This window comes from Herpailurus yagouaroundi, unplaced genomic scaffold (genome assembly GCF_014898765.1).
Source record: "Herpailurus yagouaroundi ecotype Mexico unplaced genomic scaffold, PumYag 77, whole genome shotgun sequence".
Taxonomy (NCBI): Eukaryota; Metazoa; Chordata; class Mammalia; order Carnivora; family Felidae; genus Herpailurus; species Herpailurus yagouaroundi.
In genome coordinates this window covers 65,678,224-65,698,096 of record NW_024412388.1, presented here as the reverse complement: position 1 = coordinate 65,698,096, position 19,873 = coordinate 65,678,224, and the positions used below count along the sequence as shown (strand labels likewise).

General features: G+C 37.9%; 1 protein-coding gene across 3 annotated transcripts in view; it reads right to left on the bottom strand.

The window, feature by feature from the left end:
- MIGA1 (mitoguardin 1) overlaps nt 1-19,873 on the bottom strand; it is a 106,890-nt gene that overhangs the window by 55,771 nt on the left and 31,246 nt on the right. For 2 of the 3 annotated variants that reach the window (XM_040470703.1, XM_040470704.1), the window contains exons 6-7: nt 19,378-19,511; nt 18,283-18,406 (exon numbers count right to left, since the gene is read on the bottom strand). The exons of the other annotated variant lie outside the window; for it this stretch is intronic. In XM_040470703.1, coding sequence (XP_040326637.1) covers nt 18,283-18,406; nt 19,378-19,511 — 258 coding nt within the window. The remainder of the gene's footprint in view (nt 1-18,282; nt 18,407-19,377; nt 19,512-19,873) is intronic. 3 annotated transcript variants of the gene reach the window in all.

Below are 19,873 nucleotides of genomic sequence, written 5' to 3'. Positions count from 1 at the left end.
GATGTGGTATATATATATATATATATATATATATATATATATATAGACACACACACACACACACACACACACACACACAATGGAGTATTACTCGGCAATCAAAAAGAATGAAATCTTGCCATTTGCAACTACGTGGATGGAACTGGAGGGTATTACGCTAAGTGAAATTAGTCAGAGAAAGACAAATAACATGACTTCACTCATATGAGGACTTTAAGAGACAAAACAGATGAACATAAGGGTAGGGAAGCAAAAAGAATACAAAAACAGGGAGGGGGACAAAACATAAGAGACTCATAAATATGGAGAAGAAACTGAGGGTTACTGGATGGGTTACGTGTGGGCAGATGGGCTAAATGGGTAAGGGGCACTAAGGAATCTACTCCTGAAATCATTGTTTCACTATATGCTAACTAATTTGGATATAAATTAAAAAGAAAAAAATTAAAAAAAAAAAACTTTGCAGGAGGGACTGCCATGTTTTATATTCAAAATGATGAATGAAAAAATCTGTAGCCAAGAATACTCTATGCAGAAAGGAGAGATAATCTTTATCTCTCCTTCATAATAGGAGAGATAAAGAATTTCCCAGAAAAAACAAAAGTTAAGGGAATCCATGACCACTAAACCAGACCTACAAGAAATGTTAAAGGGGGCTTCTTGAGTGGAAAGAAAAGACCATAAGCAGGAGTAAGAAAAGTAGAAAGCACAAAAGCAGTAAAATTAAGTATATCTATAAAAATCAGTCAAGAGATTCACAAAATAAAAGGATGTAAAGTATGACACCACATATCTAGAATGTTGGGGGACAGGAGTAAAAACTGTGTTCAAACAAAAGTGATTATCAACCTAATACAGACTGCTATATGCATGTAACCACATGCAACCAGTAACCACAAATCAAAAGCCAGTAAAATATATGCAAAAAAAAAAAAAAAAAAAAAGAGAAAAGAATCCTAGTGTATCACTAAATAAAACCAGAAAACCATGAGAGAAAAGAGTAAGAGAGAAAGGAACAGAGAAGACCTGCAAAAACAACCATAAAACAAGTAACAAAATGGCAGTAAGTACATACCTATCAATAATCACTTTGCATGTAAATGGACTAAATGCTCCAATCAAGAGATGTAGTATGACAATAGATAAAAAAGTAAGACCCATCTATATGCTGCCTACAAGAGACTCATTTCACACCTAAAGACACATGCAGATATTCCATGCTCATAGACTGGAAGAACAAATATTGTTAACAATGTCCACACTACCCATAGCAATCTACAGATTTAATGCAATCCCTATCAAAATACCAACATTTTTCACAGGCTATAACAAACAATCCTAACATTTGTATGGAACCACAAAAGACCCCAAATATCCAAAGCAATCTTGAAAAAAGAAGAACAAAACTGGAGGTAACAATCTCCGATTTCAAACTTTGCTACAAAGCTATCCTAATCAAGAGTATGGTGCTGGCACAAAAATAGAGACATAGATCAACAAAAACAGAAGAGAAAACCCAATAGTAAATGCACAATTATATGGCCAATTAATATTTGACAAAGCAGGAAAGAATATCCAATGAGAAAAAGACAGTTTCTTTTTTTTTTTTTTTTTATTTAATTTTTTTTTTTTCAACATTTATTTATTTTTGGGACAGAGAGAGACAGAGCACGAACGGGGGAGGGGCAGAGAGAGAGGAAGACACAGAATCGGAAACAGGCTCCAGGCTCTGAGCCATCAGCCCAGAGCCCGACGTGGGGCTCGAACTCCCGGACCGTGAGATCGTGACCTGGCTGAAGTCGTACGCTCAACCGACTGCGCCACCCAGGCGCCCCCAAAAAAAAAGACAGTTTCTTTAACAAATGGTGTTCAGAAAACTGGACAGCTATATGCAAAAGAATGAAACCAGACCACCTTCTTACACCATTCACAAAAATAAACTCAAATGGATTAAGCACTTAAATGTGAAGCCTGAAACCATAAAAATCCTAGAAGAGAGCACAGGCAATAAATTCTGTGACATTGGCCATAGCAACACTGTCCTAGATATGCCTCATGAGGCAAGGGAAACAAAAGCAAAAATAAACTATTGGGACTACATCAAAATAAAAAACTTGTGCACAGCAAAAAGCAAAACAAACAAACAAACAAAAAAACAATCAACAAAACCAAAAAACTAAAACAACCTATTGAGTGGTATAAGATATTTGCAAATAGCATATATGATAAAGGGTTAGTAGCCATAATATAGAAGGAACTTATACAACTCAACACCAAAAAACACAATCCAATTAAAGATGGGCAGAAGACGTGAACAAACATTTCTCCAAAGAAGACAGCCAGATGGACAACAGACACATTAAAAGATGCTCAACGTCATTCATCATCAGGGAAATGAAAATCAAAGCCACAATGAGATATCACCTCTCACCTGTCAGAATGACTAAAATAAAAAACAGAAGAAGCGACACGTGTTGGCGAGGATGTGGAGAAAAAGGATCCCTTGTCTTTGGTGGAAATGCAAACTGGTGCGGCCACTGTGGAAAACAGTGTGGAAGTTCCTCAAAAAATTAAAAATAGAATTACCATATGATCCAGTAATTCCACCAATAGGTATTTACCCAAAGAATATGAAAACACTAATTCGAAAAGATATCTGCACCCCTATATTTAGTGCAATATTATTTACAATAGCCAAATTATGGAAGCAGCCCAACTGTCTACTGATAGAGGAATCGATAAAGAGGTAGTTTATATACAATGGAGTATTAGTGAACTATAAAAAATGAAATCTTGCTATTTGCAACAACATGGATGGATCTAGAGACTATAATGCTAGATAAGTCAGACAGACAAATACATGCGATTTCACTCGTGTGGAATTTAAGAAACATACAAAGAAAAGAGACAAACCAAAAAACACACTCTTAGCTACAGAAAACAAACTAATGGTTACCAGAGGGAAGGGGGGAGGGAGAATAGGTGAAATAGGTGAAGGGGATTAACAGTACACTTATCATAATGAACAATGAATCATGTACAGAATTGCTGAATCACTATATTGTATGCCTGAAACTAATATAACACTGTATATTAAAAATGTTTTTTAAATCAAAACTTTAAAACTTGCCAAAGAAAATACAAAACAATTATCTTTGTATCTTCTAAACAATACACAAAAAGTGCAAATTGTAATGGAAAGATTGATAAATGTGGTAAAATTAATTAATGAAGACCTCTTAAACAGAAATGCACATGAGAATCATCTACTGAACTATGAAATATGAATGTATTTCACAATCCTAACCCCAAAGTTTCAAATTCAGCAGATGTGGAGCAAGTCCTAGGAATGGGCCTTGCTTAGGCCAATTTATTGGGCCTAGGCCAATCCATGTTGTTGAAAAGCTACAGAAGGGATTCTGATGAACATTTTGCTAAGACCCTTAGACCACTGACTATACTACAGTGAAGCCACAGTATCAGCATTGAAAAGAACAGAATTAAATACTCCATCTGCCCACAAGGAGGTTATGGTCTAAAATCAGAGACTGGATACATACATAAATAATTATAATTTACTGTCAGAAGTAACCAATTCCACAAAGAAAACCATTAAACCTCCCACAACTTCATATTTCATATGGGACTCCCACTCCACTCTCCAGGAAGAAGCTATACTGGTTTTACACTTTACGTTGCTCCTTTCACCTCTTTATTTCTTTCTGATGGGAAGAGTAACCTAGCTAATGCTGAGAACCTGAGTGCTATTAAACAGAAGAAAATGAGATAAAGTCATTGTTCACTGCATGGCTCCTGGTGTGCAGTCATGTTAGTTCTTTCTCAAGTCTTCCAGAGAAAGGTGTAGGTCTGCAAACCCATCACTTTGGTGCTGGATCTCACTCTCCTGAACTGGACAGAGTTGGCAGGGATTATAAGGCAGGCAAATCCTTATGCAACTGGCTAAGTGTGCTAGGTATTTTCTTTGCATTCACAGCTCTTCTCCAGAGAGTTTCTTTTAAGGTTTTATTTAATTTTGAGAGAAAGTGTGCAAGCGGAGAGGGGCAAAGTGAGAGGGGGACAGAGGATCCAAAGCGGGCTCCATGCTGACAGCAGAGAGACTGATGTAGAGCTCAAACTCATGAATCATGAGATCATGACCTGAGCCAAAGTTGGACACTCAACCGACTGAGCCACCCAGGCACCCTCCAGACAATTTTTTGAGGTGAAGTGAGGACAGTGCAGGAAGTCTCATCACATTTTCCAATCCAGACATTAGCAATAAAAGTTCTAAATAAAGTTAATACTATTGTATAATCAACATCAGGTTCTTTTTGTGTTCTCAATTTATTCAGAAATCAGAGACTGATAAGTCTTTACATGGTACCACTAAGAACAACATATGCTATTATCATGGAACAGAGAAAGGTATGAGGGGTTTCCCCTGGTTGGAAAAGCAGAGAAAAATACGCAGAGGAAGTAGTTTTGAACAAAGCTGTGTTCTAGAGGCAGAAAAAATGCTTCAGAGCATGTTGAACCATGCAAAGGAACAGTATCAGAAAAAGAATGCAAAAAGAAAAACAAAAATTTACTAAAAACCTGGAGTTGATTATACAACTAAAATCTTAGAGAAGAATTTCAGTTCTGGAAGAGACTTTGTTCACTTTGGCTAGAATATATGGGAGAAAGTAAGATAAACAGGTCAGAAAGCTGAGAACCTGCGAGTGACAAGATGGAAGTTTTGCACCAAGAAGATAACTCTAGAAACAAGGTGTATATGTACCAAAGTGGGGAGAGAGACTGGAGGAAGGAACCCAATTAGGAGAATATTAAATCCAAGCAAAACATGGGGCGCCTGGGTGGCTCAGTCGGTTAAGCGTCCGACTTCGGCTCAGGTCATGTCTCGTGGTCCGTGAGTTTGAGCCCTGTACTGGGCTCTGTGATGACAGCTCAGAGCCTGAAGCCTGTTTCGGATTCTGTGTCTCCCTCTCTCTCTCTGCCCCTCCCCTGTTCATGCTCTGTCTCTCTCTGTCTCAAAAATAAAGAAACGTTAAAAAAAATTTTTTTTTTAAATCCAAGCAAAACAATTATTTTAATGTTTGTTTATTTATTTGAGAGAGAGAGAATGTGAGTGAGGGAGGGGCAGAGACAGGGAGACTCAGAACCTGAAGCAGGCTCCAGGCTCTGAGCAGTCAGCACAGAGCCTGATGCAGGGCTCTAACCCACGAACGGTGAGATCATAACCTGAGTCAAAGTTGGACGCTTAACTGACTGAGCCACCCAGGTACCCCCAAATCCAAGCAAAATTTAATGAGGGTGCACAGAAAAGAGAATGAATGAGAGCTATATTATGGAGTCAGAATCAAGAGAATTTGCTAAATAATTGTATATGCTAGCAAAAAGAATATCCATTACCACTTTTTGTTTTTCTCCTATCCATATGTCAAGATCAGGAATCAAAGAAACCTAGTAATCTTAGCTATATCTAGAATAAATAGTTTTGCAAAGTATTTGTCCTTCAGGATGGCATTTTCTTTTCTAACACAGAGACAAAGTATATTTATAAAGAGTATCTTCTTTACTTTCTCAAATAAATAATTTTAAACATGATAAATACCTTGTTTCAGGAAATGCAAATTTAAGTTACCACTATAACATGAGAAAAACCAAATTAATTCCCCAAAACAATGAATGTTGCCTGGAGAATATGACTGAACAGTATCATTGTAAAACAAGTTAGGAACATGTGACACCAATCTACCTGTAACCATGCAACTTTAATATAATCTTTGGTCTCATAAAAATGCTAGACTATAACTAGAATATGAACAGATAACAAGCATTTACCATGTGCCTATGCTAAAATGATAATACATGTTATCATTAACATGTTAAGAGAGGCAAACCAGAAAACAGGCTCTTAACTATAGAGAACAAACTGAGGGTTACTGGAGGAGAGGTGGACAATGGGACGTTAAATGGTGATGGGTTAAGGAGGGCACTTGTGATGAGCACTGGGTATTAAAATGTAAGTGATGAATCACTAAATTCTACACCTGAAACTAGTATTATACTGTATGTTAGCTGGAATTTAAATAAGACTTGAAAAGGAAGAAAAAATAAATACAATGATACATGTGATCTCACTTATCTTCACAATTCTATGAAGTTGATCCTAATGTAGACCTTCATCTTACAGATGAAGAAGCTAAGTCTAAGAAAGGTCAAGGCTTGCTTACGTTTCTTAGCTAGTAAGAGTGCTAGAGCCAGGATCTGAACCCACGTCTGCTTAACTCCGAAGACTATGCTCTTAACCATTAAACTATACTGTCTAAAATTGAAATCATATTGGCATTTTTTGGTTGAACCTTCAAAAATTACAATAACTAAATTATAATTTAACAATTCTCTAAAAAAATTGTATATAAGCATAACATTTACAGATGCTGTTAGCTAGAACTTGTATGCTAATGGAAATTTACACTAATGTTATTTCAGGTCTGTGCATCATCTTCATGCTCTTATTCTGAGTTACAGTAGCAGGTGTATACAAAACATGCCAGAAAAAAATGTGGTGACCTAAATTTAACTTCCAGTGCGAGGAGCAGCACAGAATGGCATTTATGAGTCATTGGCTTTTAATATGTAGATATAATATGCTGCCCTCTAGTGATTTCAATACCTTGCATTTATTGAGACTGAAGAGCCTCAATAAGGAAGAAGGAAAACATTTTTTTATTATTAGAGAATTCAAATCTTCATTTTATTTTATTTTTTATTTTTTAACGTTTATTTATTATCAAGAGGCAGAGACAGAGCATGAGAGGAGCAGAGACAGGAGGAGACACAGAATCTGAAGCAGGCTCCAGGATCCAGTTGTCAGCACAGAGCCTGACGTGGGGCTTGAACTCATGAACCGAGAGATCATGACCTGAGCCAAAGTCAGACGCTTAACTGACTGAGCCACCCAGGCTCCCCTCAAATCTTCATTTTATAGTAGGAATAACTGAACAAATAACTATTGTTTAAGCCCTAAATAAACTTTTGATGTGTAAGTGCACATATAGAAATAGAGTTGACCCTTAAACAATGTAAAGGTTAGGGGTGCTAAGCCCCCAACACAGTAAAAAAACCTGCATATAACTTTTGACTCCCCCAAAACTTAACTACTAATAGCACACTGTGGACCAGAAACCTTACAGATAATATGAACAGTTGATTAACACACGTTTTGTATGTCATATGTATTATATACTGCATTTTTACAATAAAGCTAGAGAAAAGAAAGTGTTATTTAAAAAATCATAAGGAAAATAATATACATTTATAGTACAGTGCTGTACTTATTGAAAAATATCTGTGTATAAGTGAAGCTGTGTTGTTCAAGGTCAACTGTACATCCAATAATGATTTACCAATTCAGAATGGTTAAGGAAATACCAGTACAGAACACAGGAAAAGATGAATTAGAGAATAAGGAGTGATTACATTTTATGCAAGGAATTCATGCCTTAAAACCTTGCCTAATCCAAAGTTATTTTCCTAATCCAAATATAAAAGGGGTTGAAGTAGACAACTACTGTGCTGTATTTCTTTTTTCAAGCATAGGTTTAAAGCACAGTAAATGATTAGAATTAAAACAGTTTTTAGGAGTGCTTTTAGGGTGCCTGGGTGACTCAGTCAGTGGCAACCAACTCCTGATTTCGGTTTAGGTCATGATTCTCACTCACGGGATTGAGCCCTGCATCAGTCTCTGCACTGAGTGTGGAGCCTACCTGGGATTTTCTCTTTCCCTCTCTTTCTGCCCCTTCCTCACTCATGCTCGCTCGCTCTCTCTCTCTCTCTCTCTCTCTCTCTCTCAAATGAACTTTAAAGAAAAAAAATGCTTTTAAAACATTTGCAGTATTTGTAAGAAAAATTTTTGCATCACTATTTCCTCCCAAATATCAAAAGTATTTCCTATTATAACACAAATGACAGCTTGGCTTAGAAGTACATTAGTAGTTGTGATGTCAGACCAGGTTGTCAGAAGTTTTTAATTTTTTTAAAAAAAGTGCTTTTGCTATTAATTCTGCTCTTTTATTTTTTTCAGCATTAGTGCCAAATTTCCAGCATGCTAAGTACTAAATTAACAGCAAGAATATCATCAGTTTCAGTATTTCTAAAATTTAATAACCACTTGGGTGACAATATTACAAAATATAAAAACGACTAAATTTAACAATAGCAGTAAAAATAACATCAGAATTACTAAAACCACTTGCAGAAGTTTTCATAGTGTGGTTCATAGGATGGTTCACAGAACATGTACAAATGACACTCAATATTTCTAGTTACCAGCTGAGGTGGCACCACCTAGAGCAAACAGTTTAAAATTCACCAGGCCCACAGCTTTGTAACTAAGTGATTCATGATTAATTTTTTTTAAGTTTTTGGGATTTGCATTATTTGAAATTTTTGGTATAAAGTGATATTTTGCTAATTCAAACTAATTCAAACTCATGAAAACTTACTTAAAATTAGCTTAACAAGAACCATACTGTATTTTTAACAGCTTCACTGAAGTATAATTTACATACCATAAAATTTCCTCCTTTTAAATGTACAATTCAATGAGTTTTAGTAAATGAGTTATAGACTTGTACAGCCATTACCATAATCCAGTATTAGAATCATACTCTACATGGGGTGCCTGGAAGGCTCAGGTGGTTAAGCATCCAACTTCAACTCAGGTCAGGATCTCCCGGTTTGTGGGTTCAAGCCCCGCATTAGGTTCCATGTTGACAGCTCAGAGCCTGGAGCCTGCTTCAGATTCTGTGTCTCCCTTTCTCTCCACCCCTCCCCAACTTATGCTGTGTCTCCGTCTCTCTCTCAAAAATAAATAAATGTCAAAAAAAATTTTTTTTAAAGAATCATACTATACATTTATTAAACTGTTACCAACCTCACCTATGTAAAGTAACCAAATAACTCATAATACCAACAACTCGAAAGGTTTTTGGATCTGCTATTTTTAAAAAAGAGAACAGATTTAATCTACTTTCAATAAACACAAAATTACCTAAAGGAAAAATGCTAAAACTATTTTAAACATACTGAAAGAATCATGCTGAGGAGGATTTAAACCGTCCCCCTCATAATCTTGTCCACAACATTAACCTGGCAGACTACTATAGATAGTACCTATGTAAAATTAAGCAGAGTCCCTGTTTATGTTTTGAACTCCAAATTAGTGAAATAAGTTTTGCTGAGGTTCTACTATAGTTAATAAAAACCTGACACGTGTGACTTCTAAAATGAAGATGATTTGCAAGTGAGTATAAAACCAATCAGGGGCACCTGGGTGGCTCAGTCGGTTGAGCACCGACTTCGGCTCAGGTCACGATCTCGAGGTCCGTGAGTTCGAGCCCCGCGTCGGGCCCCTGTGCTGACAGCTCAGAGCCCGGAGCCTGTTTCAGATTCTGTGTCTCCCTCTCTCTGACCCTCCCCCGTTCATGCTCTGTCTCTCTCTGTCTCAAAAACAAATAAATGTTAAAAAAATTTAAAAAAAAAAAAATTAAAAAAAAAAATCATAAATACTTGATAGCAAATATTCACCTACAAAATAGCTCAGTATCTGCAATATTTCTCAAAAAATATGAATTGATATCAGCCTCTTTTAAAAAAAATTTTTTTACATTTTCCTAAACTACCGGTTAAGTATATAAGTACACATTCATTATGGCATGATATATAACAAAGTATTCTATAATCTTTTAGTGATCAACATGAAAAAAATGAGAATGAAGAATCAGTTGAACCTATAGCTGGTTGAACTACAAAGTGTCTTAAGTGACCTAAGACAACTTGGAAGTATCTGTCCCAGATCTCTGACTCTGTCTTTGTCCACTTTAAGGTATGATATTGACAAAATAGTATATATGTGGTCCAAATTGACAAAATAGTATATATGTAGTCCAAATTCCAGGCATACAGCTCCGAAAACACTTTAGGATTTCCCAAGTGATGGAGGTGAGAGAAGTGTCTTTGTTATCCATAATAAGCTCCTTTCAACCATACCAGAATTTATGCTAATGAATGACTCTTGGAGGTGAGGGATGGTTGCAAGGGAACCAACCATATAAGTAAAAGATTGGAACTTTCAGCTCCAAACCAGATCCCTGAGGGGAGAAGAGGTGAGGATCACATTAGTCACCAATGGCTGATGATCTAATCAACTGTGCCTACAAAATGGAGATTAAACTAGGGTCCAGAGAGCTGCCAAGTTAGTGAACACATCAAGGTGTGGAGGCTTGTGCACCTGGAGAGGGCATAAAAGCTCTATGCCTATTCCTCATATCTTGCCCTATGTATCTCTTTCATTTGATTGTTCCTGAGTTATACCTTTTATAATAAACTGATGATAGTAAAGTGTCTCCCTAAGTTCTGTGAGCTGTTCTAACAAACTGTCAAGCTTAAGGAGGGAATTGTGGGAACTCCTGATTCCAGAGATATGGGAAACGTGGAATTGTGACTGGCATGTGAGTGGAAGGCAGTCTTGTAAGGCAGAGCCCTTCATCTGTGAGGTCTGTGTAAACTGGGAAGATAGTGTCAGAACTGAATTAGACTGTAGAACATCTAGTTGGTATCTACAGAGAATTGGAGAATTGCTCGATATTGAAAACAACGCATCTGGTGTCAGAAGTGTTCTGAGTGTTCTAAGCTTTCCTTGAAATATTTTTTGTTAATGCTTTCAACAAGAGCACCAGTGACCAACTAGACCAAACTGACAACACTAGAGACTGACAGCTGAAAGGGATACCAAATCAAAATCTAAACTATGAAGGCACGAAAACAGACACTCAGATCAATGGAACAGAATAGAGAACCCAGGAATGGACCCACAAACATATGGCCAACTAATCTTTGACAAAGCAGGAAAGAATATCCAATGGAATAAAGACAGTCTCTTCAGCAAGTGGTGCTGGGAAAACTGGACAGCGACATGCAGAAGAATGAACCTGGACCACTTTCTTACACCATCACAAAAATAAACTCAAAATGGATGAAAGGCCTAAATATAAGACAGGAAGCCATCAAAATCCTAGAGGAGAAAGCAGGCAAAAACCTCTTTGACCTTTGCCACAGCAACTTCTTACTCAACATGTCTCCGGAGGCAAGGGGAACAAAAGCAAAATGAACTATTGGGACTTCATCAAAATAAAAAGCTTCTGCACAGCGAAGGAAACAATCAGCAAAACTAAAAGACGACTGACAGGATGGGAGAAGATATTTACAAATGACATATCAGATAAAGGGTTTGTATCCAAAACCTATAAAGACTTCTCAAACTCAACACCCAAAAAACAAATAACCCAGTGAAGAAATGGGCAAAAGACAGGAATAGACACTTCTCCAAAGAAGGCATCCAGATGGCCAACCGACACATGAAAAAAATGCTCAACATCACTCATCATCAGGGAAATGCAACTCAAAACCACAATGAGATATCAGCTCACACCTGTCAGAATGGCTAACATTAACAACTCAGGCAACAACAGATGTTGGTGAGGATGCAGAGAAAGAGGATCTCTTTTGCACTGCTGGTGGGAATGCAAACTGATGCAGCCACTTTGGAAAACAGTATGGAGCTTCCTCAAAAAATTAAAGATGGAACTACCCTACGACCCAGCAATTGCACTACTAAGTATTTATCCAAGGGATACAGGTATGCTATTTCAAAGGGGCACATGCATCCCAATGTTTATAGTAGCACTATCAACAATAGCCAAAGTGTGGAAAGAGCCCAAATGTCCACTGATGGATGAATGGATAAAGAAGATGTGGTATACCCACACACACACACACACACAGACACACACACACACACACAAAAACACACACAAAGGGAGTATTACTCAGCACTCAAAAAGAATGAAATCCTGCCATTTGTAACTACTTGAATGGAACTTGAGAGTATTATACTAAGTGAAATTAGTCAGAGAAAGACAAAGATCATATGACTTCATTCATATGGGAACTTTAAGATACAAAACAGATGAACATAAGGGAAGCAAAAACAATATAAAAACAGGGAGGGGAACATAAACTCTTAAATATGGAGAACAGAGGGTTACTGGAGGGGTTGTGGGGGCGGTGATGAGCTAAATGAGTAAAGGGCATTAAAGAATCTACTCCTGAAATCATTGTTGTACTATATGCTAACTAACTTGGATATAAATTAAAAAGTAAACTAAATTTAAAAAAATAAACTATGTTAACAATTCAGAATGATGATTCAGAAGTGACAATTTAGTAAGAATAATAAATACAACATCTAAAACTTGTATCCAGAAAAACAACTGCACAGGAACAAATGAGGGAAGATACGGTTTACCAATAATAAATCTAACAATAACAAAGAAAAACTTAAAAGTTTTAGTAACTGTAAGTTCAACACTAGCAGTGTTAGAAAAGCTAATGTAGTCCTTGGGCTCTGTGATTATAATGTCCAGAATTTTTAAATGTTTATTTTTTTTGATAGAGAGCATGAGTGGAGGAGGGGCAGAGAGCGAGGAGGGGAGAGAGGATCTGAACTGGGCTCTGTGCTGACAGCAGCAAGCCAGATATAAGGCTTGAACTCACGAACCATGAGATTATGACCTGAGCCAAAGTTGGACAGTCAACCAACTGAGGCACCTAGGAGCCCCTAATGTCCAGAATTTCTACTTCAAGATGTAGAGCATAGGCATTTACTTCTCCTTTTTCCCAAAGGCCCATTGAAAGTGACTTAAAAAAAAAATTTTTTTTTTTAATGAGGAAAATTATACCATCACTGGAAAACATGAAAAGGGTATCGGTGGACAAGAAATTTTAATGACTACCTTGAAATTAGCAAATACAGGATCAGGCAGGTGGAATAAGAACAACAACAAAAACCCCACAGCCTTGCTGAGTGTCCCAGAGAGGGTCCAAATTCCGAGCCAATAAACACTGTTACCCTGTACCTAGCACTTTTATTGTATTATTTCATTTAATGCTCATAATTATCTTGAAAATAGGTATTATATGCCCATTTTTCAGATAAGAGAGCTGACATTTAGACAAGTTATATAATCACACAGCTAATCAATGGTGAAGCCACGACTTGAATCCAGTTAGTGTGAATCTGGAGTCTGCTTTCATTTATTATGCAGATACAGGCCAAAGGGTAATCCATTACAGTAATCATTAAAGCACTACACTAAATCCCGCTGGTACTGGGGTGCCTGGCTGGCTCAGTTGGAAGACCAGGCAACTCTTCAGCTCAGAGTTGTGAGTTCAAGACTCACGTTAGGTGTAGAGATCACTAACAAAAAAAAAATAAATAAAACTTTAAATTCATCTGGCTCTATTTCCATCAGGTAAGAAAGGTAGCTCTCTTCTTTTGTTCTTGAATTAAACCTTGATAACTTCCTTCTACAAAATGAGTGGAATCTGTCTAGAGTGCCTAAAAGCGGCTGAGAGAGGAGTAAAGAAAGACACAAGAGTTAACGTCAGATCCCCACACAGATTTGGAAGAAGGAAAAATGTTTTAAGGAAAGGAAGATCCACAGTAAATAAATATCACAAGAAATGCTTCCTTACTTTGGCAGCTGTGGGGTTCCAGGCTCCCTGCTCCAAGATTACATTTCCCAGAGTGAACTGTGCCAGTAGGCACGCTCTGCTCACAGAGTTCACAGTCAACCATCCTATTCAAGGAAGGTATCTGTCTTATAAATTGGTGAGGCAATCTCGCATGGTGGTTCAGAACATGAATTCTAAAGTTAGCCTGCCTGGCTCCAAATCTTGGCTTTCCCGTGCAACTCTAGGGAAGTTACTCAGTATCTCCTTCCCTCTCTTTCCCCATCTGAAAAATGAGGATGATAACTATATTTATCTTATGAAAGTTTTTGTGACGATTAAGTAAGATAACTTTCACTCAGTGTAGTGCTTCTCTTATGTAAGTGCTCAGCAAAGGGCTTGGCACACGGTAACCTGCAAGCAATGGTGTGTGTTAGTTATAAAGTACAGGGGACAAAGGGGAAAGGAGATAAATTAGATGACGACTGAGAAATCTTCCAACCTTGAAAATCTATCAAATTCTTAAGAGAAAAAAATTTTAATTTCATCAAATAAGACAAAGCAAATTCCAGAACAGTGAAGTATTCACTGACGCTAGATCAATACTTGGTTTAAAATCACTACTGAACCTCTGAAGGCATCTATTAACCTCTTTATTTATGACTACTAGCTGTAAGTTGCCTCCCAATATAAATTAAATGGGCAAAATGAATTTGGATTTAGAAAATGAGGAGAGCTAACTGACTTCTTTTTAAAAAAATTTTTTTTTTCAACGTTTATTTATTTTTGGAACAGAGAGAGACAGAGCATGAACGGGGGAGGGGCAGAGAGAGAGGGAGACACAGAATCGGAAATAGGCTCCAGGCTCCGAGCCATCAGCCCAGAGCCTGACGCGGGGCTCGAACTCCCGGACCGCGAGATCGTGACCTGGCTGAAGTCGGACGCTTAACCGACTGCGCCACCCAGGCGCCCCGAGCTAACTGACTTCTAAGCAATTTTGATTAATATCAATGAACAGATATAACAGAGCTACTCCCCTACCAGAATCTTGACCATAGATTGAGCTCTTTCATCCAGAAGTTCAAAAACAGAAATTAGCAATAATAGAACAATATCTAAAAAACTGCCAAGAAGGAAGAAAATAATACAGCATCATGTCAACTGGAATCTCCAGTGCAATAACAGGCCAAAGCACTGCATGGCTGCAGGGAAAAGCCAGTCAGCTTAGAAGCCTGTGACAGCCCAGGATGGGAACTTCTTATTCCAAACGTAAGCTAATCAAATTTTATGATTTAGGGGCGCCTGGGTGGCTCAGTCGGTTAAGCGTCCGACTTCAGCTCAGGTCATGATCTCGCGGTCGGTGAGTTCAAGCCCCGCATTCGGCTCTGTGCTGACCGCTCAGAGCCTGGAGCCTGTTTCGGATTCTGTGTCTCCCTCTCTCTCTGACCCTCCCCCGTTCATGCTCTGTCTCTCTCTGTCTCAAAAATAAATAAATGTTAAAAAAATTAAAAAAAAAAATTTATGATTTAATTATGGGTCTCCTCTAGAAATCCTACCCATTTAGGGTTCCAAATTAATAACAATTTACTCAGAAACAACTTAAAGTTAGGTCCCAGAAATTAAGCGATTAGCCTAGGGAACTTCTTATCTAGAAGTAATGTGTATCCAAAGCAGACCTTCTGGGCCAGTGCTAAGAAATCTTTATAACCTGATAAACTAGGAAATCAGAGATGGACTTTGCCAACCACCATGGTCAGTAGAAAAAGAAACTTTAGGCATGCCAAATCTGAGATGCACATTAAATTGTAACAAGTGCAAGAACTACACACCTACATGATCCTTACCATGAGCCAGGAAAATGCAGGTAGATAATTAGAACAGTGAGGATAAAGCCTCCATTCCCAGAATAAGACATTAAGCCTTGGGGCCCTTTTCTTTTCCTCTCCTCTCCTTGTATTTATAATTTTTTCCTACTCCTTTTTCTCTATGGTCATCCTTTGCCACATAACCACCCTCCGATCTTTTCCAGTTGTTCCACTCCTGCTGTTACACTTGAATTCTTTTAAAATTCCTTCTCTCTGTTCTTTCTACAATGTCATTTTAGTAAGTTACAAAAGGAACTGTATAGAAAGAAACAAATATAAAAAGAAGGCTTTGGCAAATTCTATTTGTTGACATGAATACTGTCTACTTTTTCCTGGCCTGTAACTTCCACATGTCAAAACATTATGCCCATGATAAGAGCAGAGCAACTGTTAAAAAATACTCAAGTCTAATGAATAATTTTAGTGACAATATAGAATAAAAGAGCAAAGAACAAAATTAATACAAAGAGGCCTCATATAACATTATGACATATACAGAGCAATTCTTTTTAAGTTTTCTTGGTTTTTTTTAGTAATCTCTACACCTAACAAGGGGCTCGAACTCATGACCTCAAGATCAAGAGTCACACACTCCTCCAACTGAGCCAGCCAGGTACCCCTAAACAGTAATTCTTAATTCTAATACAAATAAAATCTTTTACGTAAATTCAAAATACATAGATACCTAAGTATTTCAAAATGCAGCCACTTTTAGTATATTATGTTCAGAAAAAAATGTGGAAAAACTTAACACTTCTTAACTATTTTTTTATTAAAAAAATTTTTTTTAATGTTTACTTATTTTTGAGAGAGAGAAAGAGAGACAGAGCGCAAGTGGGGGAGGGGCAGAGAGAGAGGGAGACACAGAATTGGAAGCAGGCTGCAGCCTCTGAACTGTCAGCACAAAACCTGACACAGGGCTCAAACTCATGAACTGCGAGATCATGACCTGAGCTGAAGTTGGACGCTTAACCAACTGAGCCACCCAGGCACCCCACTCCTTAACTATTTTTATTCCTTATAAGAATATAACAATTCTCCTCAAATTAAAAAAATATATATATTTTTGCCAAAAAGAGATGCAATATAATCTTGTCTTACTTCATTCTTTGGAGCATTTATAGAATTTAAGGAAGAAATTTTTTTAATTATTCTTTCCTTTGAAGATTTCACTCAAAAAGTCTTTCCAAGTTTATTTCTCTTTAAAATAGGAAACACGGGGGGGCGCCTGGGTGGCTCAGTCAGTTGAGCGTCCGACTTTGGCTCAGGTCATGATCTCAAAGTTCATGAGTTCAAGCTCCACATCGGGCTGATAGCTCAGAGCCTGGAGCCGGCTTCGGAGACACAGAATCTCTCTCAAAAATAAACTCTCTCTCTCTCTCTCAAAAATACACATTAAAAATAAATTTTAAAAAATAATAAATAAAATAAAATAGGAAACAAGGGTAATTGCATATATTAATGCATGCCCCAACTGCTGATAACAAAAATCTCGCTTGCAATTAAAATGGGGTCCAAGATGGGGCATGTGGGTGGCTCAGTCAGTTAAACGTCTGACTTCAGCTCAGGTCAAGATTTCACGGTTCTTGACTTTGAGTCCTGCATCAGGCTCTATGCTGACAGCTCAGAGTCTGCAGCCTGCTTCATTCGGATTCTGTGTCTCCCTCTCTCTGTCCCTCTCTCTCTCTGTCCCTCTCTCTCTCTCTCTCCCTCTCTCTCTCTCTCTCAAAAATAAACATTAAAAAAAGATTTTTATTTAAATTTTTTTTTTCAACGTTTATTTTTGGGACAGAGAGAGACAGAGCATGAATGGGGGAGGGGCAGAGAGAGAGGGAGACACAGAATCGGAAACAGGCTCCAGGCTCCGAGCCATCAGCCCAGAGCCTGACGCGGGGCTCGAACTCACGGACCGCGAGATCGTGACCTGGCTGAAGTCGGACGCGTAACCGACTGCGCCACCCAGGTGCCCCTAAAAAAAGATTTTTAAATGGAGTCCAATAAATAGAATTACTTAAAATATTTTAAATGTATGCCATGAGCTACATGCACACTTTCGAGCCATGTGTCTGTCCCATTTTTTTATTTCTGTTTATTTTCTTCCTCTCTCCAACACTTGAACTGGGATTCTTTCACTTAGAATGTAATTTTAGGGGCACTCAGATGCCTGAGTGTTGGTTTAGCATCCAACTCTTGGTTTCAGCTCTGCTCATGATTTCACAGTTTGTGGGATTGAGCTCCATGTGGGGCTTTGTGCTGAGTGTGGAGCCTGCTTGGGATTCTCTCTGTCCCTCACTGCTCCTTCCCTGCTTGCATGCACAAGCACATGCTCTCTCTCTCAAAATAAATAAACATTAAAAAAAAAAAAAAAGAATGTAATTTTAAAACAAAGTCACAATCCTACCTACACACTCGAAATTATATCTTATGGGCATTAAGTTCACTAGAAAAATAAAACTGAAAGAAAAACCAGGAAATATGATAGAACATTTTCTGTTGATTATTTTCCAAAAAATATGTAACCATATCATATTAATACACTTAAATGATTCTAAGAATTTTTTTTTTTAATGTTTATTTATTTTTGAGACAGAGAGAGACGGAGCATGAGCAGGGGAGGGTCAGAGAGAGAGGGAGACACAGAATCCGAAACAGGCTCCGGGCTCTGAGCTGTCAGCACAGAGCCTGACACGGGGCCCAAACCCACGGATCACGAGATCATGACCCAGGCCGAAGTCGGACGCTCAACCGACTGAGCCACCGAGGCGCCCCAATGATTCTAAGAATATTAAAGAAGAAATTCACACGTTTCCTAAAAAACCATATAAAATGTCCATCTTACCGATATCATTAACAAGGGAATTAGAATCAGATGCCCCCAGGGTAGCTTCGAACTCCTCTTGGAGACGATATGCTCTTTGCAGGAGAGCTTCAAGTTTATGGATAAATTCAGTACTAATAATATCCTACAAGGAGAAGAAAAGTACACACAGCAAATATTAGATTCTAATGTTAAGATTCTCAATACCTTCCACTCTTAAATGAAAGACAGAGAAAGTGTGGGATATGAGGAAGGTCCATTGGGTGGTGACAGCACTGGATTCTGGCTGTGCCTTTAGCCAAGTCGCCCCAGTTCTCAGGGATTCAGCTTCTCTACCTATAAACTTAAGGAGTGGGATTCGACCAGGGGTTCGTTCTCAAAGTAAGATCTCTGACCAGCAGTATCAGTGTCATGTAGGAAGTTGTTAGAAATGTAAATTCTCAGGCCCCACCCTAGCCACTGAATTAGAAACTCAAGTCTGTTTTAATAAGCCTTTCAGATGACTCTAATGCATGCTGAAATTTGAGACTCACTAGCTGACATGATTGGTAAATATCAGTCCAGCTCTAATTCTGTGCGACCTTTATGAATATAATGGCACTTAATTAAAACGAGGCTTTAAAAAATCCCTTTAGAAGTCACAGTAATTCTATATATTCTTAGAAAATCAGGGAACTTGATTATGAATTGCAAATTTGGGATTTAATAACTAACTGAACAGAAAAAGCCCAATAAGACATACCCCTCCACACATACACTCTTAGTCCCAAGGGAGAAAACAAACCCATTGTATTAAATGCCACAAAAAAGAGGCACCTGGGTGGCTCAGTTAGTTAAGCACCCAACTTCAGCTCAGGTCATGAACTCGCGGTTCGTGGGTTCGAGCCCCACATCGGGCTCTGTGCTGACAGCTCAGAGCCTGGAGCCTGTTTCAGATTCTGTGTCTCCCTCTCTCTCTACCCCTCCCCCACTCATGCTCTGTTTCTCTGTCTCAAAAATAAATAAACATAAAAAAAAAATTCAAATGCCACAAAAAGCAAGTAAAAGGAATCAACATTAAACATTGTTCAATTCTTCCAATATTATAAAGGCCACTCTCAGGAGAATCACCCTTACATCTACACTTTCTTCAGCAATGGCATCTCCTGCACCCAATTTAATGGAACTACAGGCTTCATCTTCAGCCTGTCTATTTCGAAAGGTGAGAGCCTGCTCCCATCGACGTAGCGCTTCTTCAAACAATTCCATACCTATGAATTAAGAACAGAATGATTGTAAACAAAAAAAAATCAATGCCAAAATAAAATCATTTGGAGCTGAAATCTTTTTCATATGGTTATCAACAATGGCATAGTCTGACTGTAATTTTGGCACTAAAGAATAATCTTATGCTCACCTGATTTCATAGCAGAATTTTATTTTATTTTATTCTATTTTATATAATTGATTTTATATAATTATTTTATTTTTAAGTAGGCTTCACGCTGAGCATGGAATCCAATGCAAGGCTCAAGTTCATGACTCTGAGATCAAGACCTGAGCTGAGATCAAGAGTTGGACACTTATCGACTGAGCCACACAGGAGCCCCTTCATAGCAGAATTTTAATTTCT